The sequence below is a fragment of the Amphiprion ocellaris genome, chromosome 8 (assembly GCF_022539595.1).
Source record: "Amphiprion ocellaris isolate individual 3 ecotype Okinawa chromosome 8, ASM2253959v1, whole genome shotgun sequence".
NCBI classification, from domain to species: domain Eukaryota; kingdom Metazoa; phylum Chordata; class Actinopteri; family Pomacentridae; genus Amphiprion; species Amphiprion ocellaris.
This window is the reverse complement of record NC_072773.1, coordinates 9,169,157-9,186,947: the sequence shown is the minus strand read 5'-3', so window position 1 is coordinate 9,186,947 and position 17,791 is coordinate 9,169,157. Positions and strand designations below refer to the sequence as shown.

The following is a 17,791-nucleotide window of genomic DNA, read 5'->3' as shown; positions in this document are numbered from 1 at the left end:
AAAAATTATTTTTTTATTTATATATATATATATATATATATATATATATATATATATATATATATATATATATATATAAAAATAAAAAAAATTATATTGTGGATTATTTTCTTTAACTTTGATGACAATTATATAAACATTATTTTTTTGTCATTGCTACAGTGGCAAATGCAATAGCAATTTCTAGAGAGTATTTTTTAAATATATATTATTAGAAAGCCATATGGAGTGCTTATTATATAAAATATGCTTTATGGGTAATTGTAGCTTCATGGCAAAAAACATGGAGTAATTTAAAACGACATGCGCAGTGGTAATGTTTGCTTTTACCGGATCTTCAGGGAAGCTTTGAACGCATCAGCAGACGGTCGAAGGTAAACGGTTGGCCGTTAGGTAGCGGTCCAGCTAACTTTACAGCTAACTATGCCGGGAAAATGTAAATTCCAAGAGTCCTGGCTCGCAAAGGACATTTACAAGGAATGGCTGGTGAAGGACGGACAGGATATTCACTTCGCCCGCTGTCGAGCCTGTTCTAAATCCATCAAACTTCAGACGATGGGCGAGGCAGCCCTTACCAGCCACGCCGGGGGAGCTGGCCACAAAGCGGCGGTCCGCAAGCTAGTGGAAGGTCGGTTAGTTTGGGTTCGTAAATATTAGAAAAAGACACAGCAGAAAGTATTTTTTGTTCGTTGTTTATTGTTTGTTTAGCTGCTTTTGGTCTGTGTGTGTGGCTACAACGGCACTCTGGACGTGTGAGTGTGAAAACATCTGTCTGAGGTCATCAAATAGCTGCAGCTCTCACAGCTGCACTTGTGTACATTCAACAAACACACATTTTTGTACAGTTTGTGCTGTTTAGGCTTTATTTGAGGGTTTATTATAACCTACAAAAAACAAATAACAACAACAACAAACAAAAAAAACAGCAGTAAACATCAGCAGTTTTCATCTGGAAGCAGCTGGAGTGTTCCTGAGCAAGACTTCTTCTCTGGGGAGCAACTTAACAATGTGTTAATTACCTTTAATGTCTTTATAATGTGTTTTCCTTATGACTCTGAATACACTTAAAATATAAAATAAAAATAAAACCCTAAAATATAATAATGTTGTGAACTGTATGTGTTTAACAAGATTTAAAGATGATTCTTAATGAACTGGTTCAATACAAGGTATTAAGGTATTAAGATTTTATAGCTACACTGATTTTAAGGTGTAATAACCCCTTAAAAATTCACATCCACCACTTATTAAATGTTGTAGCATGGTTTATTTTGTTAAAGCAACACTGCAATGTGGTTTGTTTCACCAAAAACCTGTAACTCCATGTAAAAAACTTATTAATAACCCCTTAATGTATTAGAATAAAACATATTATGTATGAACTAATCCTGGTTTTCACCATTCAACCTTAAAATATATTTATGATTTAAGCAGTGTGTGTTTTAACACACAAAAAAAGATGGTGCGCATGGACGCAGCGGCCCCTCCAGGAGACTGCGAGAGTGACAGTTTGGAGTGTCATCCTCAGCACTTCAAGACTGTTTTATGAACACTGATTGGGAGGTTTTCAAGACACCAGCCTGCCAGGGTAATAAGACTGAGGTTGAGGAGTAATGCTAAGGCCACCACCCAGCTACATTGCTGCTTACAGCCCGAGATACTGGCTTTAGGGCGGGATACAGAACTGGTCTTCGCTCAGCCAGGTCTGCGCTCTCAAAAGGGATCAAGGGAGTGAAACGCACTTAAACAGAGAAAACCCAGGGACACCTCTGTGACACAGGAAACACCAGACGGAGGAGTCCAAAGCGCTGACGGACTACAAGACCAGGTCAATGACAATGACGCTTCTCTTCCAGACAGGCTCAACAACTTCTTTCCACACTTTGAAGCATTGAACCCGACAACCAGAGAGAGGGTTGGTCCTTCTCCTCCATCTGTCGGGCCAGCTTTCGCCATCAACACAGCAGACACGCGGAGGACCCTAACCAGGGTTCACCCACGAAAAGCGACACGTCCGGACAACATCCCCTGCGTGTGCTCAGAGTCTGCGCTGGCGAGCTGACAGATGTGCTGACTGACATTTTTAACATCTCCCTCAGTCCATTGTCCCCACATGCTTCAAAACATCCACCATAGTTCCAGTGGCAAAGAAATCAGTTGTGTCCTGTCTGAATGATTACCACGCCGTTGCACTGACACTGAACGTGATGAAGTGTTTTGAATAGCTCATCAAACAACACATCACAGCCAGCCTCCCTGCATTGCTTGACTTACTGTCCCAACCGCGCCACAGAGGATGCAATATTCACCACCTTGCAATTGCACCTTGCAATATTCACTCTGTCATCACTCATCTGGACCATAAGACACATACGCCAGAGTCCTGTGCATTGATTTCAGCTCAGCATTTAATACCATCATCCCCCAGAGACTAATGGAGAATAGGGCTGAAACGATTCCTCGAGTTATTCGAGTAATTTGATTACTAAAATTCGTTTAATCAACTACATGCTAGATCTCAGGTCACGAAATGGCGGACCGCGGTCCAAGGCTGGACCCAGACTTCATTCAATACAAACCGGGTCCTTAAATTTGACGGAACGCTTCTATTTTAATCAGCGCAGATTTTCTATTGTTTACGAAAGGAGTGCCCAACCAGTCCGCGGTCTAAACGGTCGTCTAAACTAGCCGTCTGTGAACTGAAACAAGGACAGATTCAGCTGCTGCACAGCTTATTTCTCACCTCAAATGCTTTCAGAAATACTAGCCGCTATGTTTATCCGACGTGTCTGCCGGACTGTCAAGCTGACAGCTCGGTCACATGACCACATAGTGGCCTGCTGAAGCTCGAGCGTTGTCATGTGACATTGTTGTGGCCCACTAGTGACCGACCATCATGTGTACGATTTTCAGATGCGGCGCGTTTACACGCGGGAAAATGCATCTAGTGGACACGTTGATTTGCCTGTATGTTTTCTGTAAATATTCAGGCAGCGTTCCGGAATTCCGGCATGCGGCGCCGGCGTTTGGCTTTAAAAAAAGAAAGGAAGATAGGACTACATTGCCAATCGAGTTCATCTATGAACGCTCTCAACCAAACTAGTATCACTAGCCAATGGGAAGTAGAGTGGGTGTCCACGACAGTTATTTCTGTTGCACAGTGTGCTCACTTCCGCTTTTGATGCTGTAACGTGCATGCCTAGTGTGAAATCCGATTACTCGATTAATCGCCAGAAAAATCGATAAAATACTCGTTTACTAAAATAATCGATAGCTGCAGCCCTAAAGGAGAAACTCCTCCTACTCGGTCTGGATACTGCCAGTGTCTCTGGGTCCTGAACTTTCTGACCGAGAGACCCCAGTCTGTCCGGGTCGGAAAGAACTTTTCCAGCACCATCACGCTAAGCACTGGATCTCCTTAAGGCTGTGTGCTCAATCCACTGTTATTTACACTGCTAACACATAACTGTACAGCCACTCAAGAGGGGATCCAGATCAAAAAGTTCACCAAAGACACAATTCAGGGGAATGAGGAATAAATGTACAGGGATGAAGTGTAACACCTAGAGCGCTGGTGCAGAGAGAACAACCTGCTGCTCAGCGTGGACGAAATGAAGGAGATGATCATTGACTTCTGGAGTTCATGACCTGAGCACGCTCCCCTCAGCATCAGCGGCTGCACAGTGGCAAGAGCGGAGAACATAAGATTCCTTGGAGTGCAGATCTCGCAGGACCTGAGCTGGAATAAGAACACCTCCGCTATCTTAAAACAGTCCCAGCAGAGACTGTATTTCCTGAGGAAGCTGAAACAAGCCTCTCTCCCAACCAGTATCCTCAGGATCCTACAGAGGATCCTACAGAGGTGTGGTCGAGAGTGTCCTGACATACTGCATCTCATCATGGTACTCCAGCTGCAGAATGTCAGACAGAAAAGCCCTGCAGAGGATAGTTTGGGGAGCTGAGAGGATCATCAGAGTTTCCCTCCCCTCTGCTCAAGAACTTTTCCAGAGCCGATGCAGGAGCAGGGCACTGAACATTGTCAGGGACTCCTCAAACCCTCTTCCTACACTCTTTGAACTGCCGCCATCAGACAAACGTTCTCGGAGCATCAAAGGCAGAACCACCAGACTGATAAACAGCTTTGTTCCACACGCTGTTGGAATACTAAACTGCTGATCTGGTTTTTGGCTTCTGGAGAAACACTCTCTAATCTTGATATGATGACAGTAAAGCTTCATTTGATTTTGATTTGATTTGATTTTTACAAGATTTAAAGATGATTCTTTATGAATTTTAACCTTATATGAAAATAAAATAATACAGTTTGTGCAAAGTTCCAATGGTTTATATCCTTAAAAATTCACATCAGCCAGTTATTACAGGTCGTACTATTTTTTTCTTTTGTTAAAGCAATACTGGAATGTGGTTTGTGTTATTTAGTTTTATCAAAAATCTGTGACACAGTGTAGAAAATGTATTAATAACCCCTTAATATGTTAGAATCAAATACATTATCCACACATTATTTATGAACTAATCCTGGTTTTCACCATGGAACCTTAAAAATTGATTATGTCTTAAACAATGTGTGTTTTACAAGACTTACGGACGATTCTTAATGGATTGGTACAATATATTAAAATACAATAATTAAGTTCCTGCATAAGTACAGTGGTTTTAATGAGTAATAATCAGCCATTCATTACAGAATGTACCATGTTTCTTATGTTAGAGCATTTCTATAATTAGTTTTTTGTTTTTGTTTTAGCAAAAACCTGTAACTCAATGTAAAAACATCGTTAATACCCCTTAATATATTCAACTACAATACATTATCCATTTATTAACTAATCCTGTAATGGACAAATATGGAGAGAGCTTTAATTGAAAAGTTTAAATTTGCTCTGTACAGTTTTCATCCCACTGACACACATAAAACCTTTTAAACGTCTTCCTTTACTTAATAAATGTAACACTAAATTTAGGTTAAGCTGCCTGATTATGATCAATTTAAATTTCCAATTTTGTCTGGTCATCCAACTTATATAAAAGCATTTCACACCTAGGGATCTCTAGTCAAGCAGATAAATTTATCTGAATTTTTTCTGGTTTTGAGAGAGACTTCTCTGCTCAAAGACAAAAAATCCACAAGTAATTTAGCATTGAAACAACAGACTGAACAGCTGCTGAAGTGTTTCAGAGTAAACTAAACAAACTTTAAAAGATTTTTCAATGTATGTCTTATTAATTGATACATACATTTATATTTTGCTATTGGCTATGTATTGTTTCTAGTTTCAAACATGTTTTAGAGTGGTTAAATGTCTATTTAGAAAGTAACTGCAAATGTAAAGTAAATTAAAGTTCCTTTTTTCTCCTGAACCCTCTACAACAAGATCAGAATCAGTGACAAAACTACAGTGCTGGATTATTTTTTCTGGCCTTAATACTGATTTTGTTCAAGTGCACTGCAGCATATTGTATTATGTCATCATGAGAACTAGAACACAAATCTTCAAAATTAAAATACTGTCAAGTCTGTCGCATTATCATGTTTAGTTTCTCCAGATTTCAAAATAAATAAACCTGGAAGCTAACCAAATGATCTCTAGATTTAATGGAAAAGTGCAATTTTCTAAATTCTGCATTAGACTGTATTTATAAAAGTCAGCTTGGAACTGCTTTGCTACTAATACAGACTTTGTGGAGATTTTAATTTCCGTAATATAGTCATGTGTTATTCACATGCACTCAGATATCACGTGCAGTAGAGTTTTTATTGATGCTAAGTGCATTGAGATCAATTTTTACTACCAGTTTCCATTTAATACCATCCAGATTATAAATAATTGTACTCATGGTGGTGGAAGATGTTTAAGTGCTTGTGTGAAGGTGATGTTGTATCTGCTGCCACCAGAGGGAGGCGCTTTTTGCTAACTTTTCTGAGCTACATTCACCTGCAGTCCCTCCCTGTCTGTCTCCTTCTCATTTTTAAAAATTTTTTTTATTAGCAAGCAAACTGATGCTGATAAAATCTGATGGGCAGATGAACGGCAGCGTGAATCAGGTAAATATTTCAAATTCAAACCAAAGTGACACTAATACCAGAAATGACAAATGTTCCACCTCCTCCTCAGGCCGATGACACCAAGGACCAAGTGGCCATCTGCCTCCAGCATGACTCCTTGGACAGAATCCCCAGCAGCGACTGGTCAGATCTGCACCACAGCCTTGTCACAAACTCAACCTCCCACAATGTCGAGCTGCAGGACGTGACATTTCCTGCTGCCTTCTTCACAGCACCAGGTACCACAGATAAAAGCTCTGCAAACTGCTCCGGTATTTGTTGCCTAGAAACCCCAGTGAGGTGAACTTTCCATTGGCAGATACTGGTTTGTTTACATGAACTGCGACGTTCCAGGATTAACCCTATTGAGTGCTCTTAGTTTAAAACAAAAAACAATTACTGTTAGCTGAACAAGATCATTGGTTAGGTAGGGCTGGCCTGAATAGCAGTTTCTGAACTGTGGATATTTGGCCCCGATTAATGACGAATATCCAAATATTCGGTTCAGTTCACAACGTCCGATGGGGGGGGGGATCTAATCACTTGGTCCTTGTGCCATTTCTGACCTTATCTGAAAATCTCGTCCAAATCCGTTATTCTGTTTTTGAGTAATGTTGCTAACAGACAGACTAATAGATGGAAGGACAAACGTACGCTGTTTGTCACGTAACTCCGCCGTGTTCCTTGGCGGAGTAAAATACAAATGTCACTCTATTGATACAGGTGGATTGCCATGAAATTTTTTATAAATGTTCAAGATCCCAGGAGGATAAATCCTGTTGGCTTTTCTTCTAATGCCACTATGAGGTTCACATTTGTACTGTAAAAGAAATGTTTTGATAGCTATTTACTGGATTTTTCTTTTTAGCAGCCACCAACAATACATTTACTAAATATTAAGCCCTTTTTAACCTATCTTGAGGTATACAGCCATAAAACAGTTATCTTACTTTCAAGGGGCAATTCACATTCAGATATGCATTGTAGTGCCCTGTGTACCCCTCTCCTGAAATCTGTAATAAGAGAACAGCTCCACAATGCAATGGTTTGCATTTTGATTCACACAGTTTCTCCTGCAAATCGGAGGGCTTGTAGGTTCCAGTTAACAAAGCCGACAGTTTGATGCTTTGAACATTCCCCTATCTACAAACCACATCCAAGAAAGAATACACTGAGCCACTCTAGAAAGTTGAAGGGTTTACATAAAATCACGCACAACAAAAATACGGTGTACAAAAATAATAATTCTTCTCCAAAATTTGGAAAATATTCCAAGACAATTAAAAGTACGAAACAGAGGTCAAAAACCTGTGTGACTCCTCTCTTAATGCCCAACAGCTGAACTGGCTAACCATACCCACTGTTCCTGTAGCTCAGCAAGCAATTAAAGGTACATGTCCTGTTATTGGGAAGCAATGAACACAGCCGCCTATTTCCACATAATACTAAACTGTCCATCCATTATCTATACACTACTTAATCCTTATTAGGTTCACGGGGGAGTTGGAATCTATCCCAGCTGACTTAGGGTGAAGGCAGAAGATACCCTGGACAGTTCACCAGTCTATCGCAGTGCTACACATAGAAACAAACAATCACACTCACATTCACACCTACGGGCAATTTAGAGTTATCAATTAACCTCAGCATGTTTTTGGATTGTGGAAGGAAGCCGGAGTACCTGGAGAAAACTCAAGCATGCACAGCGAGAACATGCAAACTCCATGCAGAAAGATCCCAGGAAGGCTGGGACACAAACCGGGGGTCATCTAGCTGCAAGGCGACGTTGTTAACCACCAGGCCACTGTGTAGCCCTATTGCAAACTAGATAAATGAAATTGTACCTCTCTGTCAGACACGTTGCAAAAATTAAAATTAGCCAACTATGTACCGTAACTGTAAATACTTCTGTTTAAATCGATGTAAATTACTCTTGATTGTGCAACAAAGCCTCCTTCACTCATGCTGCTTGCTCCTGCTGATCACTTCGGACCTTACTTGCATGCGTACATATATATACACACATTTTCTACACCTCATGCACATTTTTTTCACTCACTGCTATGTTCCTTACTTGTTTACTTTTGTTGTATGTTATGTTTATATGTCTATATGTATAGTAAAGGTCAAATTAAATAAATAAAATAAATGATTCATCATGAACTTACCGCATTTAAATTTTTACACATTGACTTAAACACTTTTAGGTTCCTACAGGGGCTGTAATTAAAATGCAATTTATGGCAGAGTGTGGTTATTCATTTGAATTCTGACCTCACAGGAACCTCCAGACCCCTCAGCCAGCGGCTCCATTCATCCAGCAGCGAGGCGGAGGACGGCAGCCACCACTCAGCTCGGCACGACTCGGTGGACCTGTCAAGACTGGAACACCAGCAGAGGACGGAGGCCTTGGATCAGCAGCAGCAGATGAAGATCATGGAGTGGGAGAACCGGATGAAGGTTTTGGCCTGGGAGCAGGAGCTGGTGAGGGAGAAGAGGAGGGCAGCCCAGCAGAAGAAGAAGGCCTTCAGGATGAAGAAGGCTTACTACAAGGCCAAGCTAAAGAGGATGGGCGAGGAGGTGCTGCTGTCCTCCTCCAGCAGCAGCAGCGATGAGGAGGAGAAAACATCATATCCGACAGGTTGATCGGCTTTATTTGGACATTTAATCTGTCATTCTTGTATTATTTTGCCAATATTCCATGGAGCTGTCACTGTTTTTCTACACTTTTATGACTGTTGAGGGGAAAAAATGACTTTTCCTCTTTTTGGTTCTGTTGATGGAGATTGCTGTAGTGAAAAGTAAATGACAAACTGAAGTATTTTTTACTAAAAAGCAGAAGTAAGGTTACTTGGGTTACAGAAGTGCTGCTTTTCTTTTGAAGTGAACTTTCTCACATATGGCCTTACGAGAGAATCATTGGTCCTAATTTTACAGGAAAGCTTTTTTATGGACAGGAGAATGCTGTAAAATATAAACAGTTTGCACAGTTTGAAGAGATGAACTGCATGAAACAACTGAGATCAAAATCATGACTATCACTTGCCATTTGTCAAAATGGCTTCAATATCCAGAATTACATGACATTCATTGATTTTTAAGACGACAGTTTCTCTGAAGGTCTCTGGGAGCGTATTTTTTGAGAATGTTATTTTAACAAATGGGGCTGCACAGTGGCGTAGTGGTTAGCACTTTCGCCTTGCAGCAAGAAGGTCCCTGGTTCGCGTCCCGGCTTTCCCGGGATCTTTCTGCATGGAGTTTGCATGTTCTCCCTGTGCATGCGTGGGTTTTCTCCGGGTACTCCGGCTTCCTCCCACAGTCCAAAAACATGCTGAGAATTGATTACTCTAAATTGCCCGTAGGTGTGAATGTGAGAGTGCTTGTTTGTCTTTGTATGTAGCCCTGCGACAGACTGGCGACCTGTCTAGGGTGTCCCCTGCCTTCGCCTGAGTCAGCTGGGATAGGCTCCAGCCCCCCCGCGACCCTAGTGAGGATTAAGCGGTGTATAGATAATGGATGGATTTTAACAAATGTACCGAGATTACGTATAATCACGACAGATTCTTAAATGGAAGGTGTTTTAACAGATACTTTTGTAGCGCAACAATTAGCCACAACATTAAAACCACCTCCCTGATATTGTGTAGGTTGTCAGCACGAACTTCTGGAGGTTTACTGTGGTTTCTGGCACCAGGTCGTTGACAACAAATCTGTCTTTTTCCAGTACATCCCCTGAATGCTCAAAAAAACTGGGATCTGTGCAGTTTGAATCCCAGGGCAACACCTTGAACGCTTAATCCCAAGCTGTCAAAGTCTAATCAGTACCAAAGTTTCCCAGCAGAACATGGCGTATTAATGAGATTCAAGTCAACTGTCTGTGCTTTTATTGTTGTAGCTGGTTGGTATAGCCGATGTTTCTGCTTTGTAAATAAATGGACAATTTGGGACAAGATTGAGGTTTGCTTAAGACGATGCACTACATATACAGTATGTATGTGGATACCTGAACATTACAGTGATATATGAGTGCTGTGCATCTCCTAACAAATCATTGGCTTTAATATGCTCTGTTTGAAATACACTATATTGCCAAAAGTATTCGCTCACCTGCCTTGACTCGCATATGAACGTGACATCCCATTCCTAATCCATAGGATTCAATGTGACGTCGGTCCACCCTTTGCAGCTATAACAGCTTCAACTCTTCTGGGAAGGCTGTCCACAAGGTTTAGGAGTGTGTTTATGGGAATTTTTGACCATTCTTCCAGAAGCGCATTTTGTGAGGTCACACACTGATGTTGGACGACAAGGCCTGGCTCTCAGTCTCCGCTCTAATTCATCCCAAAGGTGTTCTGTCGGGTTGAGGTCAGGACTCTGTGCAGGCCAGTCAAGTTCATCCACACTAGACTCTGTCATCCATGTCTTTATGGACCTTGCTTTGTGCACTGGTGCAGTCATGTTGGAAGAGGAAGGGGCCAGCTCCAAACTGTTTCCACAAAGTTGGGAGCATGGAATTGTCCAAAATGTCAAGGTATGCTGAAGCATTCAGAATTCCTTTCACTGGAACTAAGGGACCAAGCCCAGCTCCTGAAAAACAAGCCCACACCATAATCCCCCCTCCACCAAACTTTACACTTGGCACAATGCAGCCCGACAAGTATGGTTCTCCTGGCAACCGCCAAACCCAGACTCGTCTATCAGATTGCCAGATGGAGAAGCGCGATTCGTCACTCCAGAGAATGCGTCTCCACTAGAGCAGTGGAACCAACTAACGATTACTAAAGCATTACACAAGTATAACTTGGTTTATTTTCTCATCACATTTTAAATTTACCGTTTTATCTAGAGACAGTGGCTTCTAGAATATTTTGCTGGTTGGTTTTGTATTCATCAGCGATGTTTGCGTACCTGAGGTGTGGGTATTCACGCCGCCACTGGACTCTAGAGCAGAGTCCAGTGGCGGCATGGTTTACACCACTGCATCCGACACTTTGCATAGCACTTGGTGATGTATGGCTTGGATGCAGCTGCTCAGCCATGGAAACCCATTCCATGAAGCTCTCTGCTGAAGCACTGTTCTTGAGCTAATCTGAAGGCCACATGAAGTTTGAAGGTCTGTAGCGACTGACTCTGCAGAAAGTTGGCGACCTCTTCGCACTATGGACCTGAGCATCCGCTGACCCCCCTCCGTCAGTTTACGTGGCCTACCACTTGGTGGCTGAGTTGCTGTTGCCCCCACACACTTCCACTTTCTTATAATACAGCTGACGGTTGACTGTGGAATATTTAGGAGCGAGGAAATGTCACGATTGGATTTGTTGCACAGGTGGCATCCTATCACAGTTCCATGCTGGAATTCACTGAGCTCCTGAGAGCGACCCATTCTTTCACAAATGTTTGTAAAAGCAGTCTGCATGCCTAGGTGCTTGATTTTATATACCTGTGGCCATGTAAGTGATTGGAACACCTGATTCTGATTATTTGGATGAGTGAGCGAATACTTTTGGCAATACAGTGTACGACTATAAGGATTTTCTTCCATTCAGCCACAGGAGCTTTGTGATCCTGGACTGGTATTGGATGATAAAACCCACTGGTGGGGCTGAGGTCAGGGCTCCAAGCAAATCAGTCAAAGGCAGTATTTATGGACAGATGTCACTGTAAGCACACAGCTGTTTTCATGTTTTCTGTCCCAAACTGTGATCATAGAGATGCCAGAATGCTGTATGTTGTAGTTAAAATTTCCCTATACTGGAATTAAAAATGCTACACCATAAATGCGCAAAAACCATCGTGCATCTGTGTCCACATACTTTTGGCCTAATGTAAATGAAGTGCAGATGCAGTTTGAAATGTAGTTCAAAAAATGGAAAATGGAGCGCAACGGTTTCATATAATATCAATCAAATCTAAAATGAAGTTCCCACCTGATCCTCACAAAATGAGATGATGCTATAAATATTTTCAGAATTATAGGTCCAAATCAATTGTACATCTGCTTCAGGTGTCCCATTTAAAGTAAAAAATTGTTTGGCGCAGTTTTTTTCCTATAGCCAAAATTTTGTATCAGCATGAAGCTATAAAACACAGCTTCATCAGCAAAATTATACCAGTTTAGTGTCGGTGACGTAAAGCGATAAAAACAAGTATGATACCCTGTAATGTGTTATCTGCTTTCTGACAGTGACCAGAGAATGCTTCAAAAGATGAATTAAATTTGAATTTTTACCTCAATTTTGATGAAGCTCATCTTCTAGCCGTGATTCCTTCTGTATCAATTATTTTTTTCACATAGGTATATTTCAACACAATTTCAGATTCTATTGACTCAGCACTTTTACATGTATACAACGTGCACTTCCATCAGAAATAAGCTCAGTCTTAATATGTTGTGAAATAGTTTTTTGATCATTAGCGTGTAAAATTTAGGGGCCATGAAGTCAATCTGAGAAGCACAGTGATAAAACATCACTGTTGTTCACACTGTTGTCAGATGCAAACAGGCCGACAGAACAAGAACCGAACACTATCAGAGGAGAATTTGAAAGACTCTTAAACAAGCCCTGAATGTTGCAGATAGGTTTGATCAGATTGATTTGTTCAGCTATTCGTAAGCTACATTTACAAATGCAAAAATATGACTGTGGGGTCCTCGACTTACGTCAGAGTTCCGTTCCTACACATTGATGTATGTCGATTTTCGCCGTAAGTCGGAACCCGGTGAAAATGTAAACAAAGCCATTAGGTGCATCAAGATATTGATCAGTTCTTCATAAAAGTCATGAATAACAATGACTTTCATGAATGTGTGAGTCATTTTATAAGAAGATAACAGAATATGCTATTTTTATAACTTGAATGCAGATGTTTGTCAGTGTTTGTCAGTGTTCCGAGCGTTTTATATCTAATTTTACTTCCATGGTGTGTCGCCCTTAAGGCAGAATTATCTGACTTTTATTTTGAAAAAGCCTTTATTTTGAAGTTGTCTGATGACGGTTCTCACTTCCTGTTCACTATTTTGATGTTTAACTTCAAACACGCTTGTGCTTTTCTGGATGCACAGTTCTCTACTTTGTAAACTTTAGTAATTGATTGCATTTTTGGACTTACTGGTTAAGTTAAAATGATTTATTTACATGTATTTATGTTGTTTTATTCTGTTTTTGTTGCAGTTTTCACTCTGTAATGTATCAAGAGCCACAGTAAAGAAGTCAAGTTTGCTACAACTCACAATTCATTTTGCAAACACGAGTTTAACTAGTTGGACAGCTGCGGCTTTTACGTTGCAGTGAAGACAGCAGACATGGCGATGGCTTTCCTTTTCTTCGAAGCATCAGGAGAGTCTGACTTGCGCTTGGGAGCCATAATGAAAGGCAAAAAGTTGAATGGAGCACAATCCAAGGTGGCCTGTAACCAGCGAATGTAAAGAAAGCTGTTTTATAGCGCAGCGTAACGGCGTATTCGTCCACCACACTCGCCAACTAGCTCCACCTAACCAGTTCCGACATAATGATGAACTGCCATACGTCGAGGACGTCATAAACCGAGGACCCCTTGTATATCAGAAAATTAATTTGACACAGGAGGAATTGTGGATAGAAGAAATTAACCTTAAAAATAAGACCAGTCATTTGCATCAACTAGTTTTGACTGACCATATACCCCACATAATGATGTAATCCTTCAAAGTTTATTCGAAATGCACTTTTTTTCCAGTGAATTATCAGAAAACAGAAAACACATCACGGATACCAGTGCTTGTTTAGGTGACTCTGTCTAATAAGCATTAAAGTGGTGCAGGTTTTCTGTTGAAACTATGAGTTTCCGCATGATATTGATGCTAAAATATGGTTGTAGAAAAAAAATGTGCTGCAGAGAAAAGCACAATTTTGGCTTTAGATTGTGACACCTGGAGTGGATGTAGAACTGATTTAGTGATAGTTTGTAACACATGCTCTTATGTGTCTTTCAGCCATGACTTTTTAGTAGGTCCATCTTCTGTGCTTATGAAGTCATGAGAGCTCAAAAATACTGGAAAATATAATGTGAACTACATGAAGATTAGATTTTAGGCCACCACTATGTAGAAAATAGTATGAAGTTAAAATTCCGCACAGCTATATAACATTTAAAGTTATTGTACAAAATAATCATCAGATTCTTAGGAGGTCACTTACTGATTTTTCATGGAATTACCAAAACATTAGACACACTCAAGCATCCTCCAAACATGTAGGAAATTATCTTTTTGAAAAATGCTGCAGAGTATAGACACGTAGAGAGTAAATGAATAATTCTAGAAGCCGGAGAGGTGATGGGAGATGTATTTTTGAACTTTGTAGAGAACCAGGCTAGCTGTCTCCCTCTGCTTTCAGTCTTTAGGCTTGTAAAGGCTTGTATTCTGTTTCTCACTCTCAAAAACACAAGCAGAGTGCGAATGGGAAGAGGAGGAGGTTTCATTTCCTTCCTTTGGGAGACACTTTTGACTGAACGCACAATTAGGCCAGTGTGTCACTGGCATAGCAAAGACTTGTTTTGGTTACAGTCTGTTTTAGCCTGAGAAATTGTACTAGGAGATTATTTAAAGATGAGAAAATAATAGCTCATAAAAGACTAGAGGAAGCAATGTACTAGGAGTACTAATTTTTATTTTTTGTCAGAGAGAGAAAGCCTTACTTCCTTCTGGAAACTTACGGCATATTTGGCATTTAAAAAATGCCTCAAAGGCTCCACTGGAACTTTATTTATGAAGTTGAGTATTTTGTTTTTTTTTTGTTCAATTTAACGCTCAGAAGTTAACCAGCCACCAACTTACAGACCATTGACAGATTCTCATCAGACATTTCTGCTCGCAATCCAGCTCTGTGTCCTGATTTAATACCTCCTTATGGACCAAAGGAGCGTCTTTTTAGATGCTCTTGAAATGCCACCATGACAGTGTTACCTGTCAAGTAGCTTCAACCACACCAGCATGATGTATTGTGAAAATACTCACAGAAAGGAATGGACCTGTTGCAGCATGCATGGACTATAAAAGAAGGACTGCGTCATTACTTTGTTTGTTTTGCTCGTTACGTTTTTGGTTTTCCTGGCCACAGTTCGGGGACAAAAAGGAGTTTTGTATGGAAAGACAGATACCTAAGGGGGCTAACTGCCCCTTGGCTCCAGCTTTGCACTTCACACAAAGACGTTGAAGTAGCTAAAGTAGGATCTGATCAGATTAGGATCTGATCAATCATGTGTGCCATGTCTGTAAATATTTAATTTCTATTATATGGCTTCGCAACTGTGTCATGGACCTGCAACGGAGAAATAAAAAACTTAACAGGAGCATTTTGATTCAGCCTCTGGAGCTAGAGATCAGAGATGGGAACTTGGACTCGAGACTCGGACTCGACTCGGACTCGAGTCCCGATTTTATGACTTTTTGACTCGACTTGATGAAATCAAAAAAAGACTTGGACTTGCTTGGACTCTAAGCTCAGTGACTCTAGACTTGGACTTGACTCGACCCCTTTGACTCGACGAGTCATGTCGAGTCATAATGGTGCAATTTTTTTCAATTAAAAGTGTGATGTATGAATCATTTTTATTCGTATCGCTTCACTTCATCGGATCACAGAGACACCCGCTGTCAGTCACGGGGAGGTTTATTGCTGTTACACACTGCGACACACCCCCATTCAGTTGGAAGAACGGAATGCGGCCTCAGCATGAGTCAACCGAGAATTATTTCCTTTGCTTACAAAAATTACAAAGTGGTTAACAAAAAACGGATTGCTGAATGCAGGTTTTGCGATTCAAAGATCACGGACGGTCATGAAACTACTTCCAACTTCAACCGGCACTTGAAGAAACACAAAGATAAGTACGTACTTCCTGTTGTTGTTTAGCATTTTACGAGCTAATCCCGTGGACGCTCTGCGTCAAGTACTGTCTTATAAAGTCCAAAATCATTGTCTAACGTTCGCATACTATCGACTATATATATGGCTACTTGTGCTTAGCTAATATTTTTGTCATGTGACAGAGACTAGCTAGTCGTCGTTTAGCCGCAGCTATCAAAACTATATGATTGTAAAAAAAAAAAAAAAAAAAAAAGACACTAATGAGTATTTTAGTTCCATTTGTACACTCAGAATAAAATTGAACCGTAACACTTACTAATTTTATCATGTACTTCGGGTTACCACAGTCAACTTTTTAAAAATTTAAGTGAATCTTAAAAATAGCAATATCCACAGATCTTTAAAAATGTGTAGAACAAATGGGTTGCTGTCCGCAAATATATTTGTCATGTATACATTATTTCTTCAGTTTTCATTTAGACATCCAGTACAGTATGTGTTTTCCAACGTTTTAAATTACAATGACCAAAGGTTCCCTATAGTATCCAATCTACACGGTCAAAACCTCAGTGTTACTGTAACTCTGAGTGTACAAGTGGAACTAAATGAGCCATCAGGGTTTCTGGTTCCGTGTGTACGTGTAGAAAATGAGTAATAGAGTTCTTTAGTCTGCTGTTATGAAAGCTGTAGCACATTTTCTGACACATGCTAATTTGTTATCTTACAGATATGACGAATACATGATGAGCAAAGGCATCACAAATGAACCAGAACCACAACAGCCTTCAGTCTCGCAGTTCCTGGACATCTGTGTAGGGCAGTATTCCATGAATCATCCACAGCAGAAAGCTATTACCAATGGAATACTGGAAAAATTGGTGATCGAATGCAACATGCCCCTGTCTGTGGTGGAACACAAGAGTTTTCGGGATTTCCTGAAAATAGTTGATCCTAAATACAACTCAGTGTGCCGCAAAACATTGACCTCAAAAACAGAGACAGTTGCTGGATTGAGACGTGACAAACTGAAAACTCAGCTGAGCAACTCAGATAGCGTTTCAGTCACTGTTGACATTTGGTCTGACCGAAGGATGAGGGGGTTCCTTGGTGTCACCGTGCACTACATGGAGATAGACCAAGATAACATACAGCTGAAGTCCAATCTCTTGGCCTGCGATCGCTTCAAAGGTTCACACACAGGAGAAAGGATCTGTGAACAATTTGAGGCCATATGTCATGAGTATGACATTAAAAGTAAGCTGGACTATGTTATTACTGACAATGCAGCCAATATGCGGAAGGCATTCACAGTGTGCTTCCCCAGTGAAGAAGGTGAAGTACACGATGACGATCACCTTGATGACCCAGAGCTATGGCATGACCTAAGTCCAGACAATCAGGAGGTAGTAGATGCTGCTATGGCACGAAAACAGCGCTTGCAGTGTTTTGCACACACACTCCAGCTGGTGGTGGGAGACGGGTTGAAAGACACAAAGGTGACAACATCTTCTTTGTCAAAGTTGTCAAAACTCAGCTCACTCCTTCACACAAGCACAACATTCAAAGAGGAATTTGAGGCTGCATATGGAGAAAGAAACAGCATCCCTGCTGCTGTCAACACCAGATGGAACTCAACACTGAGGCAGGTGCAGGCAGCTCTCCGATGTGATCATCTAAAGCTCTCCAGTGTCCTGGAAAAGGTGGGACACAGGGAGTTGACATTCACAGCACGGGAGTGGAGTCTATTGAAGGAGCTGGTAGACATCCTGAAGCCATTTGCAGAAGCAACACATATGACACAGGGGGAGAAGTTGGTTACCATCAGTTCTGTTGTTCCATCAGTTCTGGCCCTCAATCACCACCTTGAGAAGATGAT

The 17,791-nt window shown here is 40.9% G+C and overlaps 1 protein-coding gene across 1 annotated transcript; it reads left to right on the top strand.

The window, feature by feature from the left end:
* The first annotated feature begins 347 nt into the window (after positions 1 to 347).
* Positions 348 to 13,287, top strand: LOC111568206 (uncharacterized). Its single transcript, XM_023269729.3, has 4 exons — positions 348 to 628; positions 6,012 to 6,067; positions 6,138 to 6,306; positions 8,349 to 13,287. The coding sequence occupies exons 1-4, from the start codon at positions 424 to 426 to the stop codon at positions 8,711 to 8,713; spliced, it is 795 nt and encodes a 264-aa protein (XP_023125497.1). The 5' UTR covers positions 348 to 423; the 3' UTR covers positions 8,714 to 13,287.
* Positions 13,288 to 17,791: the final 4,504 nt, after the last annotated feature.